Source organism: Suncus etruscus, chromosome 17 (assembly GCF_024139225.1).
Source record: "Suncus etruscus isolate mSunEtr1 chromosome 17, mSunEtr1.pri.cur, whole genome shotgun sequence".
Classification (NCBI taxonomy): Eukaryota; Metazoa; Chordata; class Mammalia; order Eulipotyphla; family Soricidae; genus Suncus; species Suncus etruscus.
Genome location: NC_064864.1, coordinates 49,046,108 through 49,066,407, shown reverse-complemented (window position 1 = coordinate 49,066,407; position 20,300 = coordinate 49,046,108). Strand labels below are relative to the sequence as shown.

The 20,300-nt window shown below is 35.7% G+C and overlaps 1 protein-coding gene across 1 annotated transcript in view; it reads right to left on the bottom strand.

Annotated features, from left to right (window-relative positions):
- Positions 1-20,300, bottom strand: part of SORCS3 (sortilin related VPS10 domain containing receptor 3) — a 721,132-nt gene that overhangs the window by 253,433 nt on the left and 447,399 nt on the right. The window contains exon 5 of the mRNA XM_049790799.1: positions 16,794-16,867. Coding sequence (XP_049646756.1) covers positions 16,794-16,867 — 74 coding nt within the window. The remainder of the gene's footprint in view (positions 1-16,793; positions 16,868-20,300) is intronic.

The window sequence follows — 20,300 nt, the reverse complement described above, 5'->3', positions numbered from 1 at the left end:
TGTTGTGCCTGAGAAAGTCCAGTAACACCTCATGCATGAAAATATCTATTTCAAAGTCTATTTACTAGAGATATTGCCTATAACATTCCACACTAGATGTGGGAAAGGGGAGAGAAAAAGAGGGGGGAGGGAGAGAGAGAGAGCAAAAAAAAAATAAAACAAAATTGCCCAAGATGGATTATAAATAAGGATCAAGACACTTAAAATAAGGTCTGAATAAGATACTCAACCTGAACCAGATTAAGTACCCAGCACCACATAAGCATCTGATCACCACTGGAAGGGAGTTCTAAGTACAATCTAGGAGTTTGTACTTGAGGACCACCATGTGTGGCTCAAAAATTAACTTTAAAAATTATACCAGCAAAGGACTTGGGATGTAGTTTAGAGATACAGGACATATATCACAGACGTACAATATGAACTAGTTCCCTGTCATCACAAACACTCAGGCAACTCTGTAAATAGTTTTCTAAAGTGGGAGACATTTTTCCCTAAGTCTTTAGGTATGGCTTTCCTTGAACTGTATAAACAGCATGCTGAATCTCAACACTCATTTAAAAAGTATATTTATGTCTCCAAATCAGGAGTCAGGAATTGCCATAAGTTATCAGTTTATTTCAAAATTGGACTAGAATTTTTATCTTATATTATTTTATGTGTTGGCTGTTGCACCAGACTGAGCTGTGCTCAAGCTTCACTCCTAGCTCTGTGCTAAGAAGTCAAACCTGGTGGTCCACAGAGGATCATAAGGGTGCTGGGGATTGAATCCCAATTGGCTGTAAGGTAAGCACTAAATCTGCTGTACAATCTCTTTGGCCCAGAAGTAGAACTTTGAGGTATAAAACAACAACAACAAAAACATTCTAGGGCAAGAGAAGAATTTGGATTTATTTTCTATTCTTCAAGAGGTTCTTTTTCTGCTTTAATTGCAAAGCACATTTTCTACAATTTCCTGAGTTCCATCTCCTCTTGTCAGCACTCACTGCCCCCAGTAATTGTTTTTTAATAGGCCACCTGGTCTTCAGTTCTTCCTGCTCAGATCTGCCCTTCCCTGCAAGGCAAGAATGATCTTCCTGAAGGCCAGTCTGCCCCAAGCAGAACTCTTTAAGGGTGGATTAGATTAACTACAAAATCTTCAGCCTGGCATTTAAAACCTCCGCTTTCTCATTCTAATCTGTTCCAGTCTTTTTGTCATCTCTTCGCTCACATGCATCGAGCTTGAGCTTCCTGGCAGACTGAATTTTAACAATTTTCTAAACACACTCCCATGTACTTTCATTGTTGAATCTCTTTTTCTGTACCTTCCTCTGCCTAAAAAGTCTGCCATCCCATTAACCAAAAAAACCCACTAGCATATGCACACATATGCACAAACACACAGGCCCACACATATGCACTACATACTTGCCTATTATAATGGAACCTATCCCTCAAACTCCCGAGCAGATGCTACCTCCTCCTAGCAAGGAATTATTACCTTGTAATTATTTGAGGCCACACCCAGCAATGCTCAGGGCTTACCCCTATCTGTGCTCAGGTTCAGGGCTAGGTGACCATGAGGTGGTACCAGGGATCAAACCTGGATCAGACACATACAAAACAAGCAATTTACCCATTGTACTATCTCTCTGGACTCTGCTGGACAGTAATAATACCTTCCCACACTGCACTAGATCAGATCATATTACTCTCAGTATCTTCACTGCTGTCCTTTATATCAAAACATTGGTCCAGGTGACTCAAGGTGGCATTCTCTCTGGTTTCATTTTTTGTTGCATAATAACCAATGAGGTATAATAAACAGTTATTTTTCTTACCTATCTCGATGTCAGTTGAGAATTGTTTTTGTTTAGGCTGGGTTTTTCTCTTAAGCCAGGAACGAGGCAAATTTGGCTTCTCACAGACTTTAAGAGGTGATAACGGAGATTAGGTGGAGAAGGGGATATAGTTACCATGGAGAGAAGAGGTACAGAAGGCACGTTCAAAGACAGGCATTTTTGTTTTGTTTCTTTGGCCACACCCAGTGACGCTCAGGAGTTACTCCTGGCCATGTGCTCAGAAGTCACTCCTGGTTGGGGAACCATATGGGATGCTTGGGATTGACCCAAGGTCCATCCTAGGCTATCATTGGCAAGGCAGATGTCTTACCACTCTGTGCCACTGCTCTGGCCCCCAAATACAGGCATTTTAAAAGCTTCTGCTTATATCACCTCTGCCAACAGGGCAAAAAGATGTCACCTGAGGGCCTGGAGTGGTGGTACAGTGGTAGGGCATATGCCTTGCACTTGGCTGACTCAGGAACGACAGAGGTTTGATTCTGCGATATCCCCAAGCCAGGAGTGATTTCTGAGCACATAGCCAGGAGTAACTCCTCAGCATTACTTGGTCTGACCCAAAAACCAAAAAAAAAAAAAAAATGTCACCTGAATGAGGCCAAAGTTAGGGGATTGAGAATGTATCTGCTGCACATAGTCAAATGACACCCCATTCCTTCCACTGAGAGACAGTGAGCTATTGTGGCCATCTACTGTCCTTTAGAGCCTATATGTGCATACTCTGTCCAGAGAGTAGTGATTAAAACCTGGCTGCTAAATACAATCCTTTCATAAGTACCTCTAAATGGACATTGATAAAATCGATAATCTCATTCTTGACACAGTGTTAAAAAGAACTGCACGCATCATTTTCATAATGACTGACATCTCTGCTGCATTTTACAGTTACAAAGCATTTTAATATACTTACAGCTTTAAAGCACACTTAAAATATTATTCCATTTACTATGGAGCATATACATTGTGTAAAACTTGCCTGGAGGTGGCAATGTCTTCACTGGTCAGAACACCTCTAACTGTAATGTCAAGGATAGCATGGATAGAAATGGAGTTCAAGTATGGGGGAGGTCCCATGGTTAACCTCTTGTAGCCCATACCTGGTACCCTGCAAGCTTGATTCCCTGGTGCTCAGCCAGCTTGATTCCCTGATTTTTAAATCTTAATTTGTAAAGGAATTTTCAGGAGAAATCATCAATAAAAGAATTTTCTAAGACCTGAATAAACAAGATCAGCAATTTGACCAAGGGAAACCCACTACAATTTCTCCTTTAGCCATCATTTGGAGAACAAAATTCTCCCAACTATCAAAAACTATTCAGGATTTTCTCTCTAACCACCATTAATATTGAAGAGTGACACTCAGGCTGCCATTTTCTAGTCAACAGATTTCTTCAGTATAAAATGCAGAAAACCACCAAAATTTCTGAGTGCCACAAGTTCTGGTTTCTATAGTAGTGGCAGAAATTAAATTAGCACCTGGAAGTCTGACTTTTTCACAAGCTCCTTCCTTATATCACAGGCTGGTTTTGTTTTGTTTTGTTTTGTTTTATTCCTCTATTGAATGTCTGTAAGAAAACCCTAACCCATCTTTCATCAACAAAAGATAAAGAAAGCAAGGAAGAAAGGGAAAAAAGAAGAATGAGTGCACTAACATAATGAGGGAGGGTGAAAGAAGGATGACATAGTTTCCTCAATTAGGTAATACACATCATAAATCTCCTCTTCCACCAAAGTAGAAAAAAAGTCATAAACCCTAGTTCCATTCTCTTGATTTTACTATCCCTTCTTTTAATGACACTTGTTAAATAAGGAGGGATAAAACTGAGATGCAGATTTGGCCCTCTCTTCCTAGAGTTACTTGGACCATTGCATGTTGTCCCATTTTAAACCCCCCAGTGCTCTTGGCCTGACTCCTTGGCAATTATTGCACACTCTGGTGCTTTTTATAGATCAGACTGGTTCCAAGGTTTGACCTTTTCAATGCTTCAGTTTTCTCACATCCATCCCAAGTGCTGAGTAGGCAGAGAAGGGATTCTTCAGGGCCTCTCTCTCTCTCTCTCTCTCTCTCTCTCTCTCTCTCTCTCTCTCTCTCACTCTCTCTCTTTCTCTCTCTCTCACTCTCTCTCTTTCTCTCTCTCTCTCTCACTCGCTCCCTCCATCCCTTTTCCTCACTCTCTCCACAAAGCACAATCCTGTCCAATTTACTTGACAATTCCTCTTCAACATTGTTCAGGGGAAAGTTGAAGAATGACTGACTGACATGGTGGCCAGCAGGACATGAGCAGCGGTGAGATAATCCATCATCCAAGCTGTCTTTCTAAAGGGCAAATGTGAATAGGGAACCTTGAAGGAGGTAACATGTGTCCTCATTTGAGAAGACTTGAGGAGAAATAGCCTAGGTTCTTAAATTAGAATTTTGTCCTTGATTATATTTTTAAGACAAGGAGATTGGGTCTTGTTGCCAGAATAAGAAAAATGCAAATAAAAAGAAAATTATCTTTGAAAAGTCATATGCCAAAGGTATAAAATGACTAAATAGCTAAAAAAAATTCCTAGTAAGGACATGTATTTGAAGGAAAAGAAAGTTTAGGTGCAAATGAACAATCCTCAATGAAATTTCCTGGCACCATGTAGAAACAATTTCTTCCAATCCAATCACCAAAGTATGCCACCCTCTTTCAGACTCAATTCTAATGAAATACTACTTAACATCCCCAAACCACCTTCCTGTGAGTGTGGACAATTATCTTCTCATGAGCAAAAATTGGTGAGACCACTGATAAAAGTTGACAAACTCCCTAGTTTTACTGGGAATGAAACTTGAAAAGTGTATGTTTTAAAAGATTTGCATCTGTCATGAGAAAAAAGATCAGTAGCTCATGTATTAAGAGAGTTGCTTAGAAATGCACTTGAGCATGTCAAGGAAAAATGCCAAATGTTAATAAATCTTCATAAAACATGAATATCATGTCACTCCCATGCAAAAAAGATGAATGCCTCTATTATACAGAAACACAAGACAAAACTATTTACCTGGTATTAGTAGTTTTCCCCTATCTGAACCCAGTTTATGTTCCCGGGTTTATTTCTCGTTCCTTCTCTACACAAGCCCTTGTTTTCTAGCATATATATTTTCAATGATAAAGTGAAGAGGCTATTCTGCTCACAGAAAACATGTATAGTCTGAATATGCAGGTAATTCTGGTTGCCACAATGGGAGAAGTGTTGTGGATATTTTTGAAGCAGAGAGCAGGAATCCAATGTGGAGAATTCTCCAGTCCAATGGTAAAATGGTGATGGTTTAAAATTGTTTTAAAGGAGTGTTTTTCTCAGCTTATTTGAACAGTGACCAGGATCCTTCTAATCTTGTTTCCTCTCTGTGGTTCACCTGTCCTACCACTTGACCCTCTAGTCTTGTTCCATGACTTCCCCATTTACAGAATATTGACTAGTGGTCCCCTTAGAATATTTTGAGAGACATATGGGATTAAGAATTACTCAAGGTGTTTAAATAAAAAAAAAAAAAAAAAAAAAAGAATTACTGTTCTAGAAGATATGTTAATGCTCTACATGATACAAGACCCAAACTCTGCTCTAATTATTCTCCCTTCCCAAGAAAACATAACTCCCTTTTATAAATATCAATTCAACACAATCATCATGATTGTCCAATTTCACCCACTCCAAGAAAACTTTTCTGGGAAAATTATGCCAATTTAGTCCTTTATTCTCTTAGAAACCTGAATATTTACCTAATATTCTTTTGGTGTTTCCCATTTCAATCTCTGGACATAGTTCCTCAATAATCTGTGTGAGTTTGTCTCAACATTTTCACCACATCTGTTAAAGCACATATGGCCTGATAACAGTACAATATTTAGTTTATGGTCTTATGAATTTTATTTAACTTATTAACAATAACAATAATTTGCTCTAAATATGATTTTAGCAAGTATAATAATAAGACATATGCCTAGAGCGGGAAAATATCAGAAAAACAAACAACACTGATTCTTGGGCAATAAAACAAATTATGTAGGGGGATTGGTAGGGAATACTTAGTCACACTTAAACTTAGTTAGCTTAAAGACATGCTAGATGCAAACTTGTCAGTAAGTTAATGAAGATGGTAATTTCTTCTAATTATTTTATCAAAAGCCATTTTGTTATTATTGATGCAATTTTTATTAGATATTTCCTATGTGTCAGGCTCATAGAACAGTCAAAGAGCAACAGTAATGAACTAAATGGGAAGAACAGGCATTTGCCATGCACTTAAGTTCAAATGTGCAAGATGGTAGACACAGGATGGAAGAACAATTCTCTTGATTTCTAAAGTTTAAAAAACCTTTTCTTTACAATGTATAGATAGAATCTCAGGACATCAACTATATATGCATGTAGTCAAATTAGAAATGCATTTTATTGCAATGCAGTTCAAACATGCAAGACACTAGATGCAAAAATCCTGATTTGCCATAATTTCAAAAGTAAAAATTCCCACAAGTAACATTATGTGGGAAATATGTAGAAATGATGAGAGAATACCAGAAATTTTTCTAAAGAATATACAAAAATGGAATAAAGAGACAAACCACAAGGCTAAAAATGAAAGTTGAATCATAAAAATGATTCAGTTCTTTCCATAAGAATTTGTGTCCTTGCTGTAATTATAATCAGTACTCTTACCTGTTGCTTTGTGGAGTGGGGTAGGTAATGTATATTACTGTAACTTGACTAAAAATTCTTCTGAAAGCATGATTGAGTATGACAAGTCAAGAATATTTTGGGGTAGAAAAAAGACAGGCTTCTATTTTTGTTTTACTGTGCTATGTTTTTCAAGAGAGGCGATTTGTTCAGCTAGATACTATAATATGTCCTAAACAATAATTAAATACAGGGAGGCTTTGTTCTGAGCACAAAGCACTGGGTAATGCAGTTAAAAAGAAATAGCTGACAAGTACCATCAACTTCAACAGAGTTTGCATAAGAGAAACTGAAATACGATTAAGTGGAACAAGTTCATTAATTTTTTAAATTTTATCCAACTAAAAAGTAGAAATGTTATAAATTATAAATATATGTATCACATAAATGAAATTATATTAAAATAATCAATTATTTTAACAAATCAAAATGTAATATATTCATCAAAATAGACAACTATTAGTATAAGATTACAATAGTATAATTTAGAATGTTCCAAATCTTGCTTTTGGCTTTGGGCTCGGGGATTCATCTGGGGCGCCATTTATTGAACCCAGGTTGACCATATGTAATGAAAGTACACACTATATGATAATGTCTCTCTGACCGTACCCTCAAATGTTCCTGTATTTTATATTTTACATATTATTAAATGCATATATACCTAGTATGCTTTACATATTCTATTATAGACAGATATATGTAATATATATTATCTAGTTAGTATATATGGATATATGTGTTTCATACATATAACCTTAATATTAAATAGCATATAATATTTTTATATAGTATAATATAAACCACTTAATAAAATGATTATATTACAAATTTCTATCTGATGATGAAGTAATAAAGGAAAATATTGGTGAAAAATAGGGGCTGGAGGGCCTGGAGAGATAGCACAGCGGCGTTTGCCTTGCAAGCAGCCGATCCAGGACCAAAGGTGGTTGGTTCAAATCCCGGTGTCCCATATGGTCCCACGTGCCTGCCAGGAGCTATTTCTAAGCAGACAGCCAGGAGTAACCCCTGAGCACTGCCGGGTATGGCCCAAAAACCAAAAAAAAAAAAAAAGAAGAAAGAAAGAAAGAAAGAAAGAAAGAAAGAAGGAAGGAAGGAAGGAAGGAAGGAAGGAAGGAAGGAAGGAAGGAAGGAAGGAAGGAAGGAGGAAGGAAGGAAGGAAGGAAGGAAGGAAGGAAGGAAGGAAGGAAGGAAGGAAGGAAGGAAGGAAGGAAGGAAGAAGGAAGAAAGAAAGAAAGAAAGAAAGAAAGAAAGAAAGAAAGAAAGAAAGAAAGAAAGAAAGAAAGAAAGAAAGAAAGAAAGAAAGAAAGAAAGAAAGAAAGAAAGAAAGAAAGAAAGAAAGAAAGAAAGAAACGAAACAAAGAAACAAAGAAACAAAGAAACAAAGAAACAAATAGGGGCTGGAGAGATAGCATGGAGATAAGGCATTTGCGTTGCATGCAGAAGGACAGTGGTTGGAATCCTAGCATCCCATAAGGTCTCCCACTCCTACCAGGAGTGATTTCTGAGTGTAGAGCCAGGAGTAACTCCTGAGTGCTGCCAGGTGTGACCCAAAAACTAAAAAAAAATGGTAAAAAATAAAGTGATCTGATAAAAATTTAACTATAATAATGTTAAAAATCATAAGGCAATTAAAGGCTGAAAAGAAGCTGAGGAAAATACTGAAAAAAATGAGGAACCCATGTGAAGAATACATAATATAAAAGCAGCAAATCCAATGATCATAGAAAAGAACTACAACAGTGAACATGAGAATAACACAGATCCAAACTCACCAATCTGACAAGTGCAAATTAAAACAAAGAAAATTCAGTTTTGCATATTAAATTAGATTATTTTAAATTAAAATTTGATGAGATCTCTTAGAATGACATTTTAATAATTGGAGTTGGAAACTGCTAATACACTTCAGGCAATATTTTTGTATGATGATGTGTAATATTTTGATAATCTTTAAAACTATTGACAATCAGAAATTAGAAAAATAATTGCTTCAACATCTTCAAAATAACACTCCATATCTTCTTCAGAGATAAAAATTGTGATCAAAATCAATGTCAACTGGGTAAAGCTATGTAATTATTATATATTAACCAATGAGAATATAATGCAAATAATGCAAGTTTCAAATTATATTTAGAAAGTAGTGAGGATTACACCAAAAAATGTGCATGATACAAAGACATGAAATTTTCTAAACAGCATGATGTCAATTGTGATAAAAACTTAAATGCATGTTCATATTATGCCATATTACAATAGATAAAAAGTCTATAAAATATTCTTGATTTTTTTCTGGACAGTGAAATTACAAGAAACTATTTCTCTTTTTTTTTTTTGCCTTTCCTTTAAATGTCTGTAACAAGCTGGAATTGTATTCTGCAATCAGAAAGAAAAATAAATCATTTGTGTCTTTTTCAAATTAGTTTTGTGGCCTTGGCATTGGTGCTCCATCTATTCCCACAGCCTTAGAATATTTTAGCTCAGAAATTCTTTTGCAAGAAAAGTTGGCACTTCTTTTCCTTCCCTGCTCTGGACTGAGCTTTAGCCACCTCAAATTCAAACCCTAAATTCCAAGTTGGAATAAGATGGTATTTGTAGATGAAGGCATGGAGAGGTGGCTTTGGTTTAGATGAGGTCACAGGAGATAGGGGGTGTTCCCTCCTGATGGAATTTGAACTCCTGTGTGCAGAAGCCAGGTTGCTTGCTCTCCCTTTTCATCAGGTGAAGACCTCGGGAAGGTAGCTGTCTGCAAGCTAGGAAGAAGGCGCTCATCGGAAACTTACCCTGTTGCCATCATCTCACATTGAAAGCCTATGAACTGTTAGAAAAATTCCATTTCTGCTATTCAAGCTGCCAGTTTATAGTAGTTTGTCTTGGCAACACCATCTGCCTAATAATATACACTTTATGCTTAAACTGGGATGGAAAACACCCCCATTTCTTCAGAGAGTAAAGGATTTTTTCTGACTGCAACCCTGTATCCCACCTGCATTTTAAAGGGCCTGCACACCTTCAGCTGGCCATTGTCTTTTTAAGTTACTCAGCTCAATAGATACCTTTTTCTTTTCTCTCTCGACTTCTCCCTGAAGCTCCAATTCAAAAAAAAAAAGCCACTCACCTCTATCAATTCATTTACTATGCCCATTCTTCAGATAATAAACAATACAAAAAGAACTTCAGGAAAATTCCAACAGTTAAGTTGCTCACCATTTTTATCACACACAAACGTTTTCCTATTTCTAAAGGCAGCTCAAAGATGACATTTACAGTAAAGAAGTTATTTAAGTATATAGTTGCATATATTTCTTACTCCCCCTAATTTAACCCAACTGTACTAAACATACGACACACAAAAATCCACTGCATCTTTGTTGTCATCCAATGAGGGAAGACTTCTGCCTTCCTCTGCACCCTGGTTGAATACCAGGTGTCACCTTTGAGCACTGCATTTTGCTCTGAGTTTTAAGATGCTTTTACAAAGCCATGATGCAACCAGACATACAGCATGGGTGGTCCCCACTAGTAAAGTAGAAGCAGGTTTCTGCTTGCAAGCTGCGCTTTCCCATCTCGCTTCCTGACCCTGCATGCATTATTTTGAATGTAATGCATTTTTAAATTGCTGTACCATTTTAAAAATGTAAGGAAGAACTGAATTAAATATTATTTGTGGCATACCCTGGTTTGCAAAGGACCTCTAAATCTGATCCCTTCTAACAGGTCGATGGCTAAATCCCATTACTTGAGATAGCAAATGACTAAGATTGCAAAATTGTATATGCACATTTAGAGACAGCTTCAAAAATTCAGCCATAATATTAACTTTGTTTGAAAGACCTTGATTTTCCAGGAAGCAATCTTCAGTCATTCTGTCTATACCTTAACTCTGTCTCTATCATAGGCAATGTATTAATAGCCTAAGAATGACTCCTCGTGTAGTTCTTCTGGAAGCATAGTCTAGGATTTAAATGAGTTCCTGGCTGAATAGAAGCAGCTCATTTTGAAGCAAAACACAGGATACATTCCAGAACTGGGAAGACTGACACCGTTTAAATTGAGGTCAAGGTTTAAGAGTGTTCGCCCAGCCTTGTACCTAAAGGTAATATTTTCCCATTTCATCTCCTACTCCTCTACCCTATATCTTCTACTCCCACCATTGCTACAGGATGAAATGAGTAACTCTAGGACCCAGACACAGGAAAATATTTATGTGTTAAGTGAAATGAGCATATTATTCTAAATTGAAGTGCATGAAATTGGCTCATATATGTATGATCACATATATACATATTCATAAGAATTAATATTCTCCCAAAAGATTATATTACAATAAAATATATATACTAGTGTAGCATAACAGAAAAGATAGTAAGATAGAACAAAGTTACACAACCTCATTGTACTAAATGAGTCTTATTTAGACTGATAATAAGACTCTAAGATCTTTTACTCAACCATTAGCACCCCCCAGTCCCATATATTTCAAGCCTCAATAGACCAGAAACACCAAGCAAATCTAAATTGTGGTAAACCTAAACAATAGTTCAAGTCTAACAACACATGGGATTCATAACAATGAAGAGATGTGATCTAAAACAGTAGTGGTGATGTTGAAAAATAAATGAGGCAAAATTAAAATGCATGGATAATTTTACTTGTTAACTATTTTAATAACAAATCATCACAAAATGGGTACTTTGACCTAGAAGCTCACAATCTCCTTCACTCTGCTATGTGAGTGTTGCATGAGTTACATCACCGCTGTACTCTACCGCTGAACCACATCCCCTCCTCCTGTCTCAAAGATGATTTAAAGGTCTCAATTAATGTGCTTAACAGGACTGAATTCTTCTCTGAGAAATGAGAAAAGAAAGATTTTTCCAGTTCACTCACATTAGTGTTGGAGGAATTCTGGTGTTCTGCACTAGAACTGGACCCCTCATCTTTACCTTTCTCAGGTTCTTGACAGATGTCCCTTCTCTTGAGTGCTTCCACCAAAGAGTTCTCTATATTGAAAACTATAGCCTTTTTGTAACCAAACCCCCAAAGTAACAGTTCATCACTTCCACTATTTTAATTTGCTACAAATATGTCACTATATTCAGCGAAAACTCAGAGAACTCACTATACAATAACATGGTCTTCTGAAAAAAAAAAGACACTAGGACACTAGGACCATCTTGTCAAGAGAGAAGTGAGCATCAACTACAGTTTCATAGGCATATATTGAGAAGCTTAAATATGTAATCTAGTATTTAAATTTAAAATTAATAAAATAATATTTAAGTCACCAATATATTCAAAAGGTGTATATTAATGTTAATCAAACCAAAATATTAAATTCAACAGTTACCAATGTACCCTCCTCTCTATTCCAAGAAATATGAACCTGGGAAATATTACCTTGATTATCTAGGGTTTGTTAAAAAGTAATAGTAGTAGATCATGATATAAATCAGAACATAAACAATGGTACTTGGGGATTCTAGATCCTAGGTGTATATGTCTAGTGGAGTGCTGTGCAAGAGAAAGCAGGGAGGATATAAATCTCTTTGATAATAGTTTCAAAACCCATGTAAACAGGAAAATTAGAAAATAGCTAGCACATATGTCATGATTGGGGAGACATGTATGGACAAAGGACTTTCAGGATGATTTTATGTATAATATAATGCTTTTTGCATCATTCAAACTCAAATTTTAATTACCAATCATAAAAAGTACCTGTCAAGATGGCAGATTGGGGGTGAGGGGTTGGGTAAAGAATTCTGGGAATATTGGTGGAAGAAGTTAACACTAGTGGTGGTATTAGTGCTGAAACATCGTATATCTAAAATTCAACTATGAATAACTTTGTAAATCATGGCACTTGAATGAAAATTTTAAATGAACAATAAAAAGCTAATTTGAAATGCTTTCAGTATAGAATTTGAATCCTACTATTGAAATGTGACACTATGATTAGATTAGAACAAAGCATAATTAAATTTTTGTTAAGCAAAGACTCAGCCAGGAAAACAGTCCTAAATATTAGACAAATAATTATTTAAAATAATAAAAATTTTCAATTTTTTCAAAGTCCAGTAAAAATAAAAAAGAAGATATGTTTTACTTAGTGATCCATTTAATAGCTAATTTTAACAGTTGACTATGACTATTTTATAATGCCATAAAACTGTCCTAGAACATTACCTGGGTAGACAGGCAGACTCTAAAGCCTTACATGAAAAATATTTTGGCTTTATAATAGAGCAAATACATATAAAACAAGACTGAGGAAAATAAAACAGTAACAAATCAAAAAGGAAAGTTTCATTAAAATGCATTTCAGCCTACTCTCTCTCCATGTTGTTTGTTTCTTCTTTAAAGAACATTTGCCAAGGACCTCTGTCTACACACAATAGAAGAGACATGTGTTTTTTTTTTCATTTTTACCCTCCTTTGTGGTATTTCTAAAAAATCAGAGAAATTGAAGGTATAATCATCACTAGAAATAATAGTAAGGTGACACTGAGCAAAGTACAATAGCAGAATAAAACCTACTATCATAAATATTTTTTATACACTAAACCCAGGCCAGTTTGTTCAACTCATCAGAAGAATTCTGTTAGAACTGTTCTAGAATTTCCCCCCAAATCGTGAAGAATCTTGAAGAACCTCTAAATTCAAGTCTATATTTTATCCAAATATTGCATTAAAAAACTAATATTTTAAGTCCCTTAAATTTTGGGGAGTTTTTTCATTCTGTACACTTATTTAGATATAGGAAAAGATGGAAAAGAAAGCCTATTTGTTTAGGACAGAAATAACCAAAGAAAAGTTAGTAAAAAAAAAAAGAAAAAGAAACACTAAAGATATTACTATACTAACAAATTCTCTCAAAATCACTTTGAAGTCAGTTTAGTTACACAGAGAACTCAGCCAAGACTTAGAATGTTGTGACCTCCTTAAAAAAAAGAGGCTTGCCTTTAGAGGGGTAACACTTAGGAAGGGTCAGTGGTCATGGATATATACAACAGTCCTAATTAGAACTTGTATTAAACATGAAAAGATAGCTAACTCTCAACCACAAGATGGGATTTATCCCCAAAGAAAAACCTTAATAAAATACTGATTATTTGCAACCTAGTAGCAATTTAAGAATTAATAAAAAAAATAACCTGTTTCTATGACAGCTCTGCCCATACAGAGACTAGTAGAAAGCGATGGTATCAGTGTACTTCCTCTACTGTGTGTTCTCTCTGAAAATTATGATGACTATAGCTTTTGTGGTGATGCATGGGGAGCAGAAGGTAGACCTGCTGATTCCTCTGCTAAAAATGTATTAAAGGAGTAAAGGTATTTTCAAGTTTGTTGTTCTTCTAAGATATATGATAAAGGGCTATGTCACCTTATGATATCCAATGCCTAAGGCGTCTCTTTTGTAAGTTTAGAAAATCAAAGTACATAAAGAAAATCTTATTTCTGATAAAAAAAAGTTTTATTATTGATACAATGAATATTATGACTCATGCTCTATCTAAATGCACAGGCACAGTGTGGCACAATGGAGGAAATGGTTATTGATGAGAGCTGCTTATATTTATCAACCCACTTTCATGATCAGTGCCAAAAAGGAGAGGAGAAAGAAAACAAGAAGAAAAAAAGGAAAATAAGAAGCATATATATGGTCAGTCACTCTTCCTCCTGTTCCCTCAGAGGAAATAATTTCTGGATCTTTGTCTCTCCATAAATCTTCTCTAGGATGCCACTTTCTGTGAATTGAGGTGGCACAGAGAAGAAATGCGACACAAAAAAGTATCTGTCCCTAGAAATTTACAAATATCTAACTTATAAATAACAGCAAGATCTGGATAATATTAGTTCTGGATCCCATGTTCATTTTGTCTAAATACCACAATGCAAATGTGTATATCAACCTCTTGTTTTTGGCACCTTCTTAAAAGTCTCCTATACCTCCCTACCCCCATAACTACTTCACTCTGCATAATCTCTACCAAAGAAAACATTTTAAGGCTTTTGTTTTCACTACATCATAAAAGATTAAGACTCAATATAAAATAGAAGACACAAAAGTTGGACTGACACATGGATTCTTGGCAGTAAATTAAACCCATGCACTTATAACCAGAGGTCCATAGGTAAATAATGTTGCAACCCATCAGCTCAAAATGCCTTACAAATATGACAAATCACTTGTGTGTCATGAATTTCATAACTGCTAGCAAAGAGAATATATAAATTTTTAATTAAAAATGATAAATCTGGGGGCTGGAGTAATAATACAGCCAGCTTGGCATTTGCCTTGCACAGGCCTGATCTGTGTTCTATCCTCTGAGTCCCAAATGGTCCCTTGACCCACAGCTATGAGTAATTCCTAACTGCAGAGGCAGAAGTAACCCCTGAGTGTGATCCCCAAATATATATATATATATATATATATATATATATATATATATATGTGTGTGTGTGTGTGTGTGTGTGTGTGTGTGTGTGTATACATATACACATATATCTGAAATAAAGAAATGATGTTGTCAAGTGTCCAAATAATTCTATTTGGTTTTGCAATAACCTTATAAAGCTGATATAAATACTGTTATCTATGACTAATGGTAAATAAAAAATCACAGCTTAAAAAACTCTGCCTAAGTCAAAGATGTGCTCTGCACACAGAGAAGCAGGTATTTTGCCTTTTTTCAGGAGTTAATTGAATGTGGTCACTCCTAGCCCATCCAGCACATCACTATTCAGCAGAAGTAGTTTAGAGCTTTAGAAAGCCTTGGATTCTATCTCTGGGCGGAAAAAAAAGTCTATGGAAAATGAGCTCTTCCTCCGTGACTCCTATGACACCTGAAAGAATAATTATGGCAATTATTATACATCAGAAATGGAGAAGTGATAATTACAAAATGGAATTCTCAGCTACCACTTGGATAGCCAGCATGGACACTAACTTTTATATTTCCCCATGGGGGCACATATGAAAGAGGCTTAGAGTGGAGGAGAGATGAAACACAATTATCAGGATCTGGGGATTTATTCTTCTTGCTACACAAAGGAAGGGGGAGAGTGGATAACAGCTGGAACATTCTCTTCTTATTTTTAACAAAAGATAGGAAAAAACGCCCCTCATCCACTTAATTTAATTTCCTTCCAAAATGATGACAAGGCTTATCCAGTCTATTGTACTTTGCTTCTCCATCAACTTGACCTTCTACTCTGCCAACTGCCTTACCAACTCAAGAGTTTGTTCCAGAAATAGCAGAACACACTCCTCACTTGCTTTTGAAAGATTTTTGAGTAATGGCACACTGAGAAACTACTCAATCAACAAATGGATGTAGTTTAACAACTGAAATAGCAAAGAAGCAAATATTTCCTTTTTTATTCTAATCTATTGAAAAAATTTAATTGTTCTAAAGCCAGACCAAATAATAATTAGGCTGAAAAGATAAAATAACTAAGATAGTTCATGTATTGAGTTGAGAAAAATACTCTTACTTTATCTCCCAATACTCTCTGAACTGCAGAAAATGAAACAATTGATTTTTATAGTATACCTGGGCAAACGTTTTTTTATATTATTCAGTTTTGCACATACAAGGAAAACTTGTTAAAGCTTTTGCTTCCAAAGATGTTACTATGAATGTGTTCATATAAAATCAACACCCCCCTTCCCACCTCGTTTTTTATAGGCCATCTCATGACTTTTTAAGGGAACTAAATGAAGGCACGTGAAGGGCACATGGGATAGGTCTTTGAAAACATTAGCTCATACCAAAATGGGCATTAGGTGATGAGCTTCTCGTAGCTCTCTCTACTTCAGTGCTTCTACAACTTTTATGTGCATATTAAATTACCAAAGATCAAGGTAAATGCATATTCCTAATCAACAACTCTTTATTTTAATTTTAGGGTCACTCCTGTGGTACATGAGTACCAGTTATTCTTTGTGATTCTGTGCTCAAGGCAACATCTGTGGTGCCAGAGATAGACCAAGCACATGACATGCAAGTACCCCACCCTATAAGTAAATCTTGCTGGAAATTCTCCATGGCAAATTGAGAGATGCTTAATATTACTGATCCTCGAATTATGCTTTGATTATCAAAGTGCTAGAATATGTGTATCTCTTACTACTGAAGTAGCAAAGATGTCAAATATTGCTATGTTGTCTGATAATTTTTTACTTCAGAACATAGTGAGATTGCTGGTAGGACTTACCAGTAAAATCTGTTAGGTGTGATACGTTCATGGACAAGCTGCCATCGTCTTCCAAAGTCCATGGAGCTGTAGAGCTACAAAACAACAAAATCAAAAGTGTATAAGCATCAAGATCACTGTTTAATGTACCTACACATGTCTGTCCTGCGAAGAAGGTTCCAATGCACCAGGGTGCCTTGCACACTAAGAAAGCACCCATTTTATACAGATTAAAATAAATTCGTCTATAATATGCTTATCATGGGACCTTCTAGAAACAAGTAAGCATGCAAGGTATTTAGTGACTGACATATTATACAGAATATAAACATTTATAATTCCATATACTATTATATAATACATCATACTATATTATATACGATAATTATATATTGTATATATTATATAATATTATTTTATTCTCTCTTAGTGGTAAAATACTTAATAAAATCATGACTTTGTTCTTCAAATTCTTTAAACCTCAGCTACATCTAAAACAGCTTAGCAATATTTATTTTAAAAGTATTGGGGTCAGAGTAAGGTATAGTGGGTAAGTCAATTGCCATATACCTGACTGACTTGTACTTGATCCCTGGCAAGAGATATGGTTTCCTGAGCACTTTTACAATACCTGAGTGTTGCATCATGAGTAACCCCATGTGCACTTTAGGTGTGGTCTGACTTTTTTTTTTAAACATACTGGATAGAAGCCGAAGAGACAGCACAGTGGTTGGCTGTTTGCCTTGCACACACGATTGACCTAGGATGGACCCAAGTTCAATTCCTGCCATCCCATATGGATCCCCAAACCTGCCAGGGGCTATTTCTGAGCTTAGAACCAGGAGTAATCTCTGACTGCTGCCAGATGAGAACCCCCCTCCCCCAAAAAACATAATGGATATACTATTATGTTTAAGACACTAGTGAAGATAATGATAAGAGGTACATATAAGAGACATAAGATTATATGTGAAATTTTCATTATCTAATATCTGAGTCAATATTATATTCAAATATTATAATATTCCCTTTTTATTTTTTACTGTTTATAAATAAAATGAGTTCTCTCATTCTTTATAAGGCTCAAGAATACTGCAATGTTTTGCAAATGTCAAGGACCAAGCCACTCTTTCTTAAGCATTTTTAAATATCTTTATTTAAACAATTTGATTACAAATATGATTGTAGTTGGGTTTCAGTCATGTAAAGAATAACCCCCTTCACCAGTGCAACATTCGCATCACAAATATCCTGAATCTTCCTCCTCCCACCCTGCCCCAATCTGTACTCGAGAAAGGCTTCCTACTTCCCTCATTCATTCATATTGTTATGATAGTTCTCAATGTAGTTATTTCCCTAACTTCACTCATCACTCTTTGTGGTGAGCTTCATGTCATGAGCTGGATATTCCAGCATTCCTCTCTTTTGTCTCTGAAATCTATTGCCAAATTGCCTTTTATTTTTCTTAAAACCCATAGATGAGAAAGACTATTCTGTGTCTATCTCACTCCTCCTGGCTTATTTCACTCAGCATAATAGATTTCATCTACATACATGTATAGGAAAATTTCATGACTTCATCTCTCCTGACAGCTGCATAATATTCCATTGTGTATATGTACCACAGTTACTTTAGCCATTCATCTGTTGAAGGGCATCTTGGTTGTTTCCAGAGTCTTGCTATGGTAAATAGTGCTGCAATGAATAGAGGTGTAAGGAAGGAATTTTTGTATTCCTAAGGTATATCCTTAGCAGTAGTATAGCTGGATCATATGGGAGCTCAATTTCCAGTTTTTGGAGGAATCTCCATATAACTTTTCATAAAGGTTGGACTAGACAGCATTCCCACCAGCAGTGAATAAGAGTTTCTTTCTCTCCACATCCCTGCCTGCAGTGCTTGCTCTTATTCTTTGTGATGTGTGCCAATCTCTGTGGTGTGAGATGGTATCTCAGAGTTGTTTTGATTTGCATCTCTCTGATGATTAGTGATGTGGAGCATTTTTATGTGCCTCTTGGCCATTTGTATTTCTTCTTTGATAAAGTGGCTGTTCATTTCTTTCCATTTTTGATGGGATTAAATGTTTATTTTCTTGTAAAGTTCCATTAGTGCCTTGTATATTTTGGACATTAGCCCCTTATCTGATGGGTATTGGGTGAATAGTTTCTCCCACTCAGTGTGTGGCTCTTGTATGCTGGGCACTATTTCCTTTGAGGTGCAGAAGCTTCTAAGCTTAATATAGTCCCATCTGTTTATATCTGCTTCCACTTGTTTGGAGAGTGCAGTTTCCTCCTTAAAGATGCCTTTAGTCTCAATGTCATGGAGTATTTTACCTACGTGTTGCTCTATGTACCTTATGGTTTCAGGTCTAATTTCAAGGTCTTTAATCCACATGGATTTTACCTTTGTACATGATGTTAGCTGGGGTCTGAGTTTGCTTTTTTTTTTTTTTTTTTTTTTGCTGAAGAGGCTTTCCTTGTTCCATTTAGAATTTCTTGCTCTTTTATCAAAAATTAGGTGATTGTATTTTTGGGGAACATTCTCTGAGTACTCAAGCCTATTCCACTGATCTGAGGGTCTATGTTTATTTAAGTACCATGCTGTTTTGAAAACTATTGCTTTGTAATACAGTTTAAATTTTGGGAAAGCAATGCCTCCCATATTCCTTTTCCCAAGGATTGCTTTAGCTATTCTAGGATGTTTATTGTTCCAAAAGAATTTCATAAGTGTTTGAACCACTTCTTTGAAGAATGTCATGGGTAGGTATCTTTAGAGGGATCGCATTAAATCTGTACAATGCTTTGTGAAGTATTGCAATTTTAATTGTTAATCCTGCCAATCCATGAGCACCATATGTGTTTCCACTTCTGTGTGTCCTCTCATATTCTTGGAGCAGAGTTTTATAATTTTCTTTGTATAGGTTCTTCACGTCTTTAGTCAAGTTGACTCTAAGATATTTGAGTTTGTGTGACACTAATATGAATTGGGTTGTTTTCTTAATGTCCATTTCTTCCCTATCATTATTGATGTATAAAAAGGCCATATGTTTTGCGTGTTAATTTTGTAGCTTGCCAAATTGCTATCTGAATCTATTGTTTCTAGAAGCATTTTGGTAGAGTCTTTAGGGTTTTCTAAGTAGAGTATCATGTCATCTGCAAACAGTGAGACTTTGATTACTTCTTTTTCTGATTCCCTTGATATCTTTTTCTTACCTAATTGCTATAGCAAGTACTTCCAGTGCTATGTTGAATAGGAGTGGTTAGAGAGAACAGCATTTCCTTGTACCAGAATTTAGAGGAAAGGCTTTTAGTTTTTCTCCATTGAGGATTATTTTTGCCAGTGGCTTGTAGTAGATGGCCTTAACTATTTTGAGAAAGATTCCTTTCATTTCCATTTTGCTGAGCATTTTTATCAAGAATGGGTGTTGGACCTTATCAAATGCTTTCTTTGTGTCTACTGATAAGATCATGTGATTTTAATTTTTCTTTTTCTTGATGTTGTGTATTATGTTGATAGATTTATGGATGTTA